General features: G+C 38.9%; 1 protein-coding gene across 1 annotated transcript in view; it reads left to right on the top strand.

Moving 5' to 3' along the window:
* The window catches only part of MTHFD1L (methylenetetrahydrofolate dehydrogenase (NADP+ dependent) 1 like), a 153,729-nt gene that overhangs the window by 24,206 nt on the left and 115,835 nt on the right, over positions 1-13,688 (top strand). Inside the window, exons 11-15 of the mRNA XM_054162707.1 lie at positions 2,184-2,357; positions 9,699-9,835; positions 11,079-11,125; positions 12,421-12,528; positions 13,335-13,409. Coding sequence (XP_054018682.1) covers positions 2,184-2,357; positions 9,699-9,835; positions 11,079-11,125; positions 12,421-12,528; positions 13,335-13,409 — 541 coding nt within the window. The remainder of the gene's footprint in view (positions 1-2,183; positions 2,358-9,698; positions 9,836-11,078; positions 11,126-12,420; positions 12,529-13,334; positions 13,410-13,688) is intronic.

Here is a 13,688-nt window from a genome sequence, read left to right as displayed (position 1 = left end):
GTATCAGTGTGTAATCTGTCATCAAAGTATTTATAAGTTGCTAAAAGTCTATAGTTCCACTGAAGGTTCTTGAGGGAATTTTAAATGGAAAAATGACAGCAGCAATGGTTGTGGCAGTGGAGAACTGTTAGCATCAGCTGTCATTTTTACTTCTAAAAACCTTTGTAATTGTATTTACCTAGAAATTCTTTACATTTTCTTTATAAATGTACAGCTTGGCCAGTTTTGCTTCTAGTGCTTTTTGCCAGTAGTGGTATCTGCACAGTGGGAAGAACCTCATTGTTTCTTCCAGAAATCTGAGGGGTGGACATTCGTGCCCCAAAAGATGTGGGAAACAGGAAAGTCTGGACTTGTTGCAGGGAGTCTTGATAATTTGACCTGAGACTTAAAATAGTAGCTTCTGTCCTTCAGTAAAGAGGCTCACATATTTAATAGGAGAAAAAAGAAAAACAACCTAAAAAACAGATTGACTTTGTCATATTAGTCTACATCCTTCTCCTCCTGTCAAGTATGTAATTTGCTTTAATAGAACAGTCACCCTACAAATTTTACTTGTTTAAATCTTTGCAGGACCACATTGTCATCCACTTACCGATGTGCTTTCTGGGACTCTGGATGTTTTTATAGAGAGTTCTGAATGAGAATTTTAAATGTTCTTTTTCATGTGATGTTTGTAAATCACTCCATTTTGTGTCCTCAATATGCTTTTATGACTAGATGTGTTTGAAGTAGTGTGTAAGAAAGCCAAATGTATGGCCAAATGTATGTCCATCTATGCAAGTTCATGCACTCAATGTGTCTTTGAAAGAAAGCAGATTTGAGGTTAGCATGTGCAAAGAAATGGTTGCAACCCAACAGTGCTGTGACTGAGTAGCTTCTTGTCTTCCAGTACTGGATTATGTCATTGTTTGGGTGGATGATTTCTGGGTTTCACTTAGCTCCCACAGGGTTCAAAAGTGGAAAACTGAAGAATTTGAATTGAACAATGGTCCCGGATTAGGATATCGTTAAAAATTGCAATTAAGTTGGCACAAAACTGATAATTTGCTGGTGGATGCAAGCTAGCCAGAGTCCACACACGGAGCTGAGATCTGGCAGTAGTTCCATGTTCATCTTGAGTATTTGAGGTCTTACAGACATGTTTGAAGGTTCAAGACATCAGCTTTGATGCTGCTGCCAGATTCTATCTGAGAAATTTTACAATCAACTGGAGCTGCAGAAAGGAATTTAGCTTGGTTAGGCTGAAAGTAATTAATCTCTTGGTAATTTTTTAACTCCCTTTTGTGGTCACATGAGCAATTCAAAGCCAAAGGAGAGAACGCCTTACATCTTGTGTGCTGGGCCCTGGACTTTTTGCTGTTGTGGGAGCTTGCAGCTGGTAAATGCTTATGTGGACATAAAGGGCAACTAGGTCAAGCTCACAAATGAAAAAATCCAGGAAAATGTATTAAGTCCAATGACCCCAAGTGGTCTAGGTCAGTAATTGCAGATGCAATAGTGCTCCTCAGCCTCAGTCTACCACGTGTACTTGCTCCATGCTTGTTCTCTTGCCTCAGCTGCCACTTATGGTCCTTGCTGGAGTAAGCTCACTGGACTGCTGGTCTGAGCCCTGTGCATTAAACTCCTGCTATGTGGCCACAGTTGTGTTTTAGAAGCACATGAGCTCATCTCCAAATACCTTGTTTCCTTTAGTGCCCTTATGGAGGAGTAGTGAGGCTTAGCTTGCTTGGTGGTACCCTCTGATGAAAGACACTCCAGTACAAGCATCAGTTTTAGTTAATGTGTTTGTGATGATTGGTCCAGTAATTCATGCACTTTTTAGTAAAGTGTATGTGCTGAAATATACTAGAGGAGAGGAGAACTAAAACAAACCCAGAAACATTCATTCCAGTGGGACATGCTGGAGCATCCAACAGATGTCTGTAACTTGATATGAGAGCATTATGCACTATTTGGAATCCAATTAAACAAGAGTATTCTGTGAAATTGTAACAACAAACAAACACTGCACATGATTTTCAGTGTTATATTAGCTAACATTTAGGTTTGAGTAATAAAATCAGAGGATTGAAAAACTTATTACAATAACCCCATTGTTGGAGTATTTGCTGTTGTTTTGTGCTCTGTCGTCGACCACCTAAGCTGAGAGAAATCTCCTGGCTCCTATTTGTTTTCTTTTCCAGTGATATTGAGATTTCCCGAGCACAGAGTCCAAAAGCTGTTGATGTACTTGCCAAGGAGATAGGATTGCTTACAGATGAAGTTGAGATCTATGGCCAGACCAAAGCCAAAGTACGTTTGTCCCTGCTGGAAAGGTTAAAGGATCAGCCAGATGGAAAATATGTTCTAGTTGCTGGGTAAGAATCCACAGTAATGTCATTAATGTCCACTCTTTGCACTCATATTAATATAAACATACAGTTTGCATATTTTTAATACACTGCACAAATAAAAACCCTGAATGTTTTCATCTATATGGTGCTCTTTTCTGGAAGTGAGCAGTGTTTTAAATGCTTTGAAGGCACACAACTCTTCTTCAAAACTGTTGTTACTGAAATTAAACTACATTTCATAAAACATATTTTAAGTTTGTAAACATTATGTAGTTCTACATCCTCTCTTATCAGAATTTTAAAAGTCTAATAATATTGAAGTCTGCATCTATTGTGGCAGTTTGTAAACAAACTTTCTAAGAAGCAGCCCGCTAATCTGTTGATATTAACAATAAATACTTTTTTTATTGGGGAACAAATTATGAGGTTTAAAAAGCCATGGTTTTTTTCTCAGAAATGTAGACATGTCTCCAGGCAGGCTTATCCTGCTCCCTGTTCCCACGATTATAGCAAATGCTGTGCTCAGCAGGAATTATGTGTTTCTCTTCTGAAGATATAGGGGGGGGATAAAGGGGGGTTTTAACTGAGAACAAACATGTGAAGGTTTTCATTAATATTTAAATTGCAATATGCTTTTTATATTCTTAACTGATTTATATGGTTGCTTTCTGGTAAGTAAAACTCATCAGGTTTAAAATACCGCATCAAGCTAGTTGAGAAGGAGAAGGCAGTTCTTAACTTTAGCTGGGGCAGTGTTTCACAAACTGCTTTACTCCCTTCATTGGAGACAACCAACCTGGATTTCTGGCACTATCCAAGATGGAGTTGTAAGCTAAGAGTCTCGATGTTACAAAGCTAAGACAGGCAAATTATTACAGTCTTCAAAGCTGTGTGATATACTCTGATGGTGTATAAAGATGTTCCTGGAGGATGTTGGAACAGTTTTAAGAGAAGGAAACAATAGCTGGTTGAGCTTGATTTTCTTTGGCAAAATTTTACTTTGCATTTTCCTACTTTGGAGAAAGGCAAGCGCTGAAGCTGCTTTTCTGGGTTTGAAGAAAGTTGCTACTATATGCTTGCAGGCGCGTGTTGTGAGCTGCATCAGTCGGGTATCGTGCCTCCAGACTGTGCCAGACTTCTCTAGCAGTGGAGTCTCACAGAATTTGAAGATGTCATTTGAAACTGTCTGGGGTGGAAGACAGCATTATGCAGTGCCCTATTCAGGTGGATTTTAGTCATGTCAGACTGTATGCACCAGTGCTTGCATTTCATCCACATTGGTTTGTCTCCTGGTATTCTTTGTGAAGGTGTCTCACGCCATTGTCTGAATGCTGTTTTGGTGGCACAGACAGAAGTGTATCTACATGGGGGGATAAGGGGAAATTTAGTCCATCAAGATGAAAAGCTGACAACAAATAGAAAATAGTATCTTCTTAAGTCTATATTATGTGATTCAGTCTTTATACATATTTCACAAATGACTGGCTTTGGTACCTACACAACTTCATTACTCAAGGCGTTGCTATTTGTAACTTCTTTAAAGTCATTGCATCTCCTGGTGTGAGTACAAAGCCACATCTGCTGCCCGAGGAGTGCCTGGGAAGGGTGGCTGCTCCAGTAGTAGGAATGTTCTTTTCTGAGAGAGTTCAAAGTTTGGCTTTGAAATATTGAATATATGTGTAGCTTGTGTTTGTGTTCTCAGCTGTTCTCATTTGCTGAAATAACTGTAGCAGACAATAATTTTAAGAAAATGGGGAACTGCATATCATGGGGACATGTTCATTATAATGAAAACAAAGTATCACTCCAGTGTGGAAGTTGAGCAGTGAAACAATGCCCTCATTTGCTGCCTTCATCCTCTCTCTGCCGAGACAAGGTCAACCAAAACTTGCCGTTTGGATTGTTAAGTTTGTTCACAGGAACCAAAGATGTTTAGAAATTCTTTTAGAATGATGTAGTATAGATCTTCAGAATAAGGTTTTGGTGGTTCAGAGATATATGCATGTACTGTAGAGTATTTGGTCAGATGAAAATATTTATTGTGTATGATGTGAACTTTTCCTACGTGAAAGGAGTGAAAAGTGTGTGTGTGTTCAAGAAGCTGCAAAATCTCCAATCTCCCATCTACGATGGAGCCAGTGACACTGGTGCCTCTAATTCCACAATCATGCTTAAAAGTTTCATGTCTAGGAACTCTAAACATTTTCTACAAATGCTCTTGCAGTTTATTCCTGATATGCTGGAGCCCAGACTTGTTCTGAATAACGAAATGTTACAAACTGTGCGTTTTTATCACTTAAGGGTAGCTGTATTTATGGTGTTTCAAAAAGCTGCTACTAACTGGAAAATATTTTGGGGTTTTAATTTTCTTTTTTATTTTTCTTGAATGCACACAAATGCACCTAAATGCCTCATCCAATACATACTCTGGATGCTGAAAAACTGCGTTTTAACAGATCATGTCACCAGAAATAGGATGACTAAATTTCTTCATGACTTCCATTTACATCTGTGTGAAAAGCATACTTTTCACTTTTTTTATTCTCACTTCTTTTTTTCATGCGTGTGTGACTTGTTATAGGCCTCATACTAAGATACTGTGGGGTCAGAGCCACAATTTATCATGGAGTAATTAGTTCTTGGGCATCAACTCCCTGTATATAGGCTTTTAGTGTGATTAAAAAAAAAGTACTTTGCAGGATATGTTAACTCCAACTGCCTCCCAGTCACTGAAAGCTGAGAACATGCATATGAACAAAGCTTGTGCATGACCTAGTAGCTAAGTTTAGTGCCCAGAGTCATGCCACTTAGTTATGCATTCAAGCATGTTGGTAGCATATTTATAAACACAATAGGAAACTACATCTAAAATTTGTTAGACTCTGTATGTTCCAGCTTTTTGTTTTAAAATGCTCCAGTGCTGTAGCTTTTAATAATCATTAATTGCTCACTTAAAAGTGCAAGCTGAATAATGTGGAAAAAATATGAAATATAGTGCTACTTTTAGTAAGAAGTATGCTGGATTTTTGGATGCGGGAAGATTTCAAATCAGTACTTTTTTCACCTTACATTAACAGGTTGTTTTGTGATGAGCTACCTTCTCAGTGAGACAAAAAAAGGAAGGATGGTAAATATATTTGGGACAGAATTTTCAGATTTCAAATTGCATTTTATTTTCAATGGCTATGTATTGGATTGTATTTCTGTTAACTGTATTTCTTGGGCCACAGGGGGCTTAAAAGATAAGAAAAATGGTAGACTAAACAAAACAAAAAACCAACACACCAAAAAAAGGGAAAAATACAGGAAGAATAGGAGGGGAAAATACCACTCTGGTGATGCACTGAAACATCTGACAGTCCAAAGCCAAGTCACAGCTGGGGAAGTTTGTTGTGTATTCATCATGTTATTGCACATGATTGTCATGATTGAGTCTCTGTTGGCTTTTGAGGGTTTGTAATTGTGGATTCCTCTGTTTGTTTCTGGCTTTGCTCGATCATAGAATGGTTTGCGGGGCCTCCAAAGGTCGTCATGTACAATCCACCTGCAGTGAGCAGGGACATCATCTAAGCTTCACAGTGATCGCAGTGCTTTTGTGTGCAGAAGCTCCAGTCCCATTTTGAGGATGCTGCTGCAATATTGTCATAACCTCACCTCAATGAAGTGTTGGGAATTCTGTTCTCAGAAATAAATCTCTGTCAGTTGTTATCTTGGATAGGAAATGCACAGAGGTGAAGCTGTAATTTATGGGAACTTGATCGCCCATGCTAGGCTTGGCAGGTTTCCATGCAGATCACAGGAATGGTGAATTCATTAAAATCTTTGAAATTGTGGATCCTGATGAGTTGAAGGTAGGAAATTTGAAAGGAAGGAGTTGTCACATACCCAGTGAAGCTCTTGCTGGAGACACTGCGGCTGGGGTAGCCGTGAGGAGGTTACAGCTAGTGTGCAGTGTATCCTCTCACTGTTTATTTTCTCTTTGGGAGACCTCATGTAGCTTTCCCACAGAAACAGCTCCACTGTAAGCTAATGTGGTGTATAACACAAGCAGAAAGTCTGCATATGCTTATCTTTGTTTTGATATACACAAGGAGAGAAGGCTTTCCAATATTACAGAAAACTTACTTTGCCAAAGAGCTGGTTACTGCTTGGTAGGTGGCAAAGCAAGAAACTTTAAGGAGGAAAATGATTTTGGGGCTTCTGTGTTTAGATTGAAAACATTAAAGAAATTTGAAGAATAATGCAAGTGTGTGTAGAAGTCTCTTGAAGTTCATCAGATTTTGCTGTATTTTAAAGGAGACTTTTCTCCTAGATTTGCATAAAGTCACAGCACTGCACAATTAAGCTGAAGCTAGCCATTGGCAGTTGTAATTTTATATTCATGTGAGTGAGTGACCTAAATTGCAAGAGTTTAGGCTCAGTAGTGTAGCCAGCAAAAACATCTCAATGTCCACAAAACACTTTAATGGGATTATGTTATTTATAAAAACATATCAGAGTAGGCCAGGTACAAAAGAGAAAATACTTAAAATAAGCTTTCTGAGGAAACCATTGGAATAGAAATTTCTTTTAATTTCTGGCCTTCATTTTCCCAACTATTATTTAAAACTGTGGTTCTACTAACTATTGAAACTATCAAATAACTTTAGGTCTTAAGGTTTGTCCTGTAGTGATAATCAAAGGTGTCTCGCTAGGGCATCTCATGAATGATGAGAAGTTGAGGATAAGTGAATAGAACAGAGTAGAATAGAATTAACCAGGTTGGAGATCATCAAGTCCAACCTATCACCCAACACAATCTAATCAACTAAACCATGGCATCATCCAGACCAGTCTGGCTTCACTGAATACTGCGATTTGCAGTCCTCACGCTTTTATAATTCTGTTAGGTGGAAAGAGACTGAAAAGTCAGGTTCCTGTGGGTTTTTTTATTCTCAAGGGTTCCTACTTGCTGCAGTGAACAGGGTTTCTTGGGAGAGTCACTGAAGCGCTGTAGAGTGTTTATGGAAGTCTGGCTGTTGGTTTTCTTCCTCGCTCACAGTTGCCTTCAGACATTTTGAGCCTTTAGATATTCATCTGAGTATCTGCAGTTCCAGGAAAACCAAGGATCACAGGGCTTATCAGAAGGGAGAGAAATGATTGCGATGGTCAAGCCTATCTGAGGAAGACAGACAATGTGGGCTGATAAAGCCAAGCAGATTTCTTGAATTTAAGTTCCTGTCTGCTGCAAAGACATGTCTTTTTACTGCTGCAAACCACTGTGCGCTTGTATTAGTACACTGGTGAAAACAAGCTTGTTCTAGTTCCTTTTTATCCTCACTTTGGTGGAAACTACTTCTCACAGAGTGCCACATATTCAGCAGGAAAACTTCTTTTGGGCATAGACAAAATGTATTCTTCTCATCTTGTGCTCTAAATCACTCACCTTTTGTTTGCTTTACATAGTGAATCTGTGAATTCCCTTTGATTCAAGAGAGCATGGTTTTAGGAGGGTAGGATAACAAAATAGTGTGGATAGTAAGTTATTGATGATGTTTTAGCATCATTGTGCCATGTTTGGCATCTGATGATTGCCAAACATGATGTTATAAACGGGGGGGGAAATTACTGAAACCAAATGCCTAAATTAAGTAATCCACGTACTACTTGGTCTTAGAAGAGTTGTTCAAAGCTGTTGGTAGACAAAATACTATTTAAGAGTCTCAGCTCAGGGAATCTCTTAGAGGTGTACTAAACCCCATTGTTTCCACTGGAACTTGAGTTAAAGCATTACTTTTCTGAATATGAAAACTCCTTCCTAGCACTGTATAGATGGTGTTAATTTGGCTTGCCTCCTACTGCTCAAAATTTTCCAGACATATCTAGCAAAGAGTTTTGGGGTTTTTTCTTACAAAAAGCCCAGGGTGCAATGACGATGTAAAAGATGGATTTGTGACAAGTTAATGTTTTTCATGTGTTTACATGTTGTGAGACAAAGAAGGGCTTTTGTTAATCTGTGAACTAACCAAACTAAGATATATCTTAAAACCAAGATGGATGTCTCCTTTCGTTTGACAATTTTAGTAATGTTCTTATGCCATTTGAATTGTAATCTGAGGATAGCATTGTCTGGGAAGAATTACTGGTTGGGAAAGGAAGTGTTTCTAATTAGAGCTAGGTGATTTAGCTTGGATGATGATGGTTAGCTTTTAAAGAGGTCGTAGGGTAAGAGTTGCTCTTTGACTAGGATGTATGCACATTCTTGCATTTCCTTGGGGATGAACATTACTTCTTAAGGTGAACTTCACTACGATGCTTGCTTTTTTTCCTCTACAGTCAGGGAAGGCAGCAAAGATATGGATGGTTACACTTTGCCAAAAAGTAGGACTTGTGAGAGTGGAAAAAGGACTGAGACTTTCTTCATTTGCCTGTCAGGAGAAATGCTGTGCCTCAGATAAATAATTTGAATGCAATTTGGAGATGTGAGATGTATTCATACTTTAAAGAAGAAAAGCAAAAAGGAGAAAGACTCCAACACCCACCCATAAACATATGTGCAGACATTGGGAGTAGGGAGGACATCACTTAAACTGAGGTGTCTCGCCTTCATAGAAGATTGATGAAGTTTTCTACTTCTACTTGCCAAATCACTACTCATTATCCCTTCGTGCAAGGGACAAGATTAGAGTGGAGGTTAGAGTCTCTGATTTGAGACTGTGTGGTTTTCTGAAATTCTGTCCTGCTTCAGTCATAGTCGAAATGTGAGAGTTGTAGCATAAGGTTTTCAAGATGTTGTAAATCTGCAAAAATACCATGAAATGTAAGTGTAAAATAAATATAGGGACTTGTGTCCTGGTTTATTTTAAAAACAGTTGATCTATCATTGTTAACAGTTGTCATGACATGGAAGCTGCAGGGAGATAGTTGAGCTCTACAAACAAAAGTCCTGGTTATTTAATTTAAAGTATTCTATAATTTCATTCAAAGTTTGAGCAGTGGGAATTAAACAGCTCATACATTGGGCACATATTAATACTTTTCTGTAGCAGAGTAGCTTGATGGATGGTTTGTTAATGAAACTGGTGAGACTTTGTGCTGTAATAGAAATGTTTAAATTCAATATATTCTTTTTAGAACTTTTGCCAAAATAATCCTCTCTTTTTCTGCTATCATAGTAAATTGCTTAAATAGAAGACACATGTATGTTAGCATTCCAACTTGAGCTAGGTGCTAACATTGTGGCAGGTTTGCTGTGGAGATAAAGTAATCTTCCTGAAATTTGCTATACAAATACTCTTCATTGAAATCAAAAGCTGTAAGGTCTGATATCCTTAGCCAGGCTGACATCAGCAAAGAATTTGATTAATCTTTTTCTTTTTTTTCTAGAATAACCCCTACGCCCCTAGGAGAGGGGAAAAGCACAGTCACCATTGGTCTTGTTCAAGCACTTACTGCACACCTTAACATTAATTCCTTTGCTTGTCTGAGACAACCTTCCCAAGGACCTACTTTTGGAGTTAAAGGTACATAATATTTTCAGACTCTGACCTTTTCATATTAAAAGGAAATATTGCTGATTTGTTTTGGGTTCCTCCCTCCCCCCTTTTTTTTTGAAGCTTTTTTTATTCCTTGGTTACTTCACCAACTCAGTGGATTGTATGCAGCATATTGTATCTTTTGATAAGTATATCGCTAATACATAAAAACTTCTTGAATATGTCTTCCCACACATTGTTCATATCTGTGTTCATGTACTTAACATATATTGACAATGCAGATAAAGCCCAAACACAATGAAAGGCATGGGTGTGTGTTAGCCAGGAAATTTTGCACAAATACACACACTTGCTCTGCTTGGAGACTCTCTGAGGATGTCTCTGGATGCTACTATTTAATTCTCCCTCGAGAAGGAGTCCTAAATCTACTCATGTTGATGGGAAATATTCAAGCTGAGGAAGTTGGCAGTTAGGCATAATGTTCATTTGCATCTGCATCATATGTTTGGCTGGGTCTGAAACTCCTGTTCTTCTGAGCTGTTGCCTCTAATTGTGAGCTTGCTGTCACTTTGCCCAGAAACCCTTTAAGAGCCTGAGGGCCAGGTAAGAGCCAGCCAGAACTCAAGCCTGTCTTCAGTGCTGATAGGAAGTAATGCAATCTTTCTTTTGCCATTTCTCAGCTGAAATTGGTGCCTAACTGGGCAAGCACTCCTCATCTGCTCTACTTTGCTTTGCTGAAGTTTAAGTTAACAAGTTTGATTTCAGCTGGAAGGCTACTGGTGCTTAGTGCTTCTGAGCCAAGACTGGTGCATGTGAGTGCTTTGATCCTTCCACTCAACTCATGTGTAGACCATAGTGAACAATATTGCCTGTTTCCTGAGAGGCAGTGTGGAAGGAGTGCTTAGGCAAGGGTGTGAAGGTTCCATTCAGAAGCAGTGCTTGCTTGTGATTGACACGTCTTCCCACCCAAGAGCTGCATGTGCATGACTTTGTCTTAAATCTGAGCAGTAGCATAGGGTAGCTCTTACATAGCCAACGTCTGGGTTAGCCATCATGTGTAGGCTTTAATTTCAAGTCAAGTACTTCCTTTTTACTGCCTGCTGAAAAAAATAGCAAGGTTTAAGGAAATCCTGTTGTTTGGGTATATTATTGAGCCACTAATAAAAAGTAAAATGCTGAGAAATGTGTCATCAACACTGTATGTTACACACTGTGGTGGTTTTTTCCCCAAACCAGTGTGTTTGGTGTGACCATATGCTTTCCTGTGCAGGTGGAGCAGCTGGTGGTGGATATGCTCAGGTGATTCCCATGGAGGAGGTGAGACAACTGGGGAGCAAGTTCTTGTTCTTTTGGGAGGGATGGGGAGGCCAAGGTGGCTGCTGAAGAACTTGATTGATGGTGATTCTCTTGAGAATTGGGATGGCCCTTGTCATCTTCACATGCCTGCAATGTTTTGTAGAGTGTCTGGGGTGTAAAAATGTTGCACAGGTGCTTTATGTGTTTGCAGCATCTCAAATGTCCTTCAGATGCTTCCTGAGAAGAAAACCCACTATCCACACATAACATACAAGACAAAGAGCTGGCTACTGCTAGTAATTTTTCTTTCTATTGCAAAAGAGAATGAGAGCATTAATTTTCTGGTGGAGCAGAAAAACACAGGCATACCCTTTCTTTTTCAAATACAGATTTACTACTAATTTATAGCAGAAGTTGCTGTGTGGCAAAAAGGACTTCTTCTGTGGTAGAGAGAGACATACCCAGAGTATTGCAGAAGGGGGGATACCACAATGTTTGCTAGATTACTGAAAGGTGACTTGCCTCAGCAAAGCCCTCCCTTCAAGGGCTTCTGAAAAATCGCATACCAGCTTTGGAAGGAGCTGGCTGGACATGTACTTTCAAAATAGCCTTGCTGTGAAAACAGCAACACTCCTGACTAAAGTGTGCCCCCTTGCCTAGCACCATGTTCATGATGTAAAGCTACATGATCCATGATCCACATGTTCATGGACAGGCTGGGGCAAGAACAAAGATGACATTTATGTTGTTTGTAGTGCTTCAGTTGGCTACTGCAATCTGAGATGGATGCCTTCCTTAATCTCTCTCCCTTGTCCTCAGCAATCTTAGCTGTGCACCCAAGGGCTTCAGCATGCTGTAGCTGACAGCTGGGGTTTGTGCAGATTCTCTGGGCAATAGTTCAGGCTTTTCTCTCATGGCTAGCAGGAAGCTAGCATACACTGCCAAAGCTATCACACATGATGTGCTCTCAGGGATTCAACAGAAAAAGGCACCTCTGGTCCAGGTCAGCTAGGAAATACTGACAGGAACCTGATGTATTATTAATGATGTGGAACTGTAGCCCTAGGCTTTCCATTCTTGGCTCATGCAGCAAAGAATAAAACTGTGGCTTTGTTTGTCTAAACAAAGGGTGGTTTACCACATGCTCAGGTGAAAGCAAGCCCATCCTATAGCTTGGTGTAGTTTCTGCCTGATAATATTGCATCTGCGCTGATAGGTGACTAATGAGAACTGCAGCCTCAAGGAGATGAGCTGCCTGAGATTAATAAATTGAATTAAATGGCTTCATATATGAATTTTTTTTTTTTACCTTCTAGTTCAATCTTCATTTGACTGGAGATATTCATGCTATAACGGCTGCAAATAATTTACTGGCTGCTGCTATTGATGCTAGGATCTTGCATGAGAACAGTCAATCTGATAAGGTGAGAATTATTTTCTGATGTCCACATGACATTTTTTTCTTTACAGTTTTTCAATAAACTGCATTGCAAAGCAAAAGAAGTTGATTGTCCTGTTATCTTTTCACTGTGTGAACCAAAACTATTACTGAAGCAGTTCTATGTACTGCTGGGAAATTTTGATTATAGAAAATATTTTTTTGGCAAGTAGCTATCACAAGATAATCTTTAAGATAAGGATCTTAGGTGCAGAGCATTGTCAGCTATTTCAGACTGTACTGAATAATAAAACATGTTTTCTATTTCTTACTCTTTTACATTATATACTCCTTTTGAAGTTAAAAATTACACTTCTGATATATAATCAGGCATGATGTACCTTGAGAAGATGGAGTTGTGGGGAAGCCCCTCCACTGTATCTGTATTGGTTACAGTACTAAAACTGAGCGAGGTTGCCATATCCCCTTTACTTGGTATGACCTACATGTACACTTGGGGCAGTTTGCAAATGGTAGTTGTAGTTTTAATAATGTGGACCTTGGTTAAAGTTTTAAAGGTTTCTTAATTTAAAAAATAATACCTTTTTTTTTTCTTTGGTGAAACATAGAAATGTGATTGAGACTGTTTAGTCATGACACCACTCATGAGCCTACCACATTCTCAGAACTGGTTTTTAAATTGCTAAGTAGAAGTCCACAACTTATGTGGTGGGAAATTCTTAGTGAAATTAGTGTGATTAAAAAAAAACAAACAACAAATACTGGCTTTCTGTGTAACTGATTCCTAGTGGTAACATTTTATTTCATTAACTCCTTGTGTATTTTTTCTAGGCCTTGTATAATAGACTTGTTCCAGTCGTTAATGGCGTCAGAGGATTTTCTGCTATTCAGCTTGCCCGTTTAAGAGTAAGTTATTAATGTATTAATATGTTATTAATTATCCTGTTGCTTCATAAAAGATACTCTCTTTTGCCATTTGTTTAACATTATTTCATGTATAGGACATTTTAATAAATCTCCCTCATTAATTTATCACACATTCACAGATTGCATTGGGCTGGAAGGGACCCTCAAAGATAATCTTGTCCAACTCCCCTGCATCAAGCAGGGACACCTCCAACTAGATCAGGCTGCCCAAGTGTCTCGATCTGGAGAGGGAAAGAGACTCAGTTCTTTCAAATATTC

This window comes from Dryobates pubescens, chromosome 6 (assembly GCF_014839835.1).
Source record: "Dryobates pubescens isolate bDryPub1 chromosome 6, bDryPub1.pri, whole genome shotgun sequence".
Lineage (NCBI taxonomy): Eukaryota > Metazoa > Chordata > Aves > Piciformes > Picidae > Dryobates > Dryobates pubescens.
Note: the sequence above shows the minus strand (reverse complement) of the source record. Positions and strands in the feature narration are given on the sequence as shown.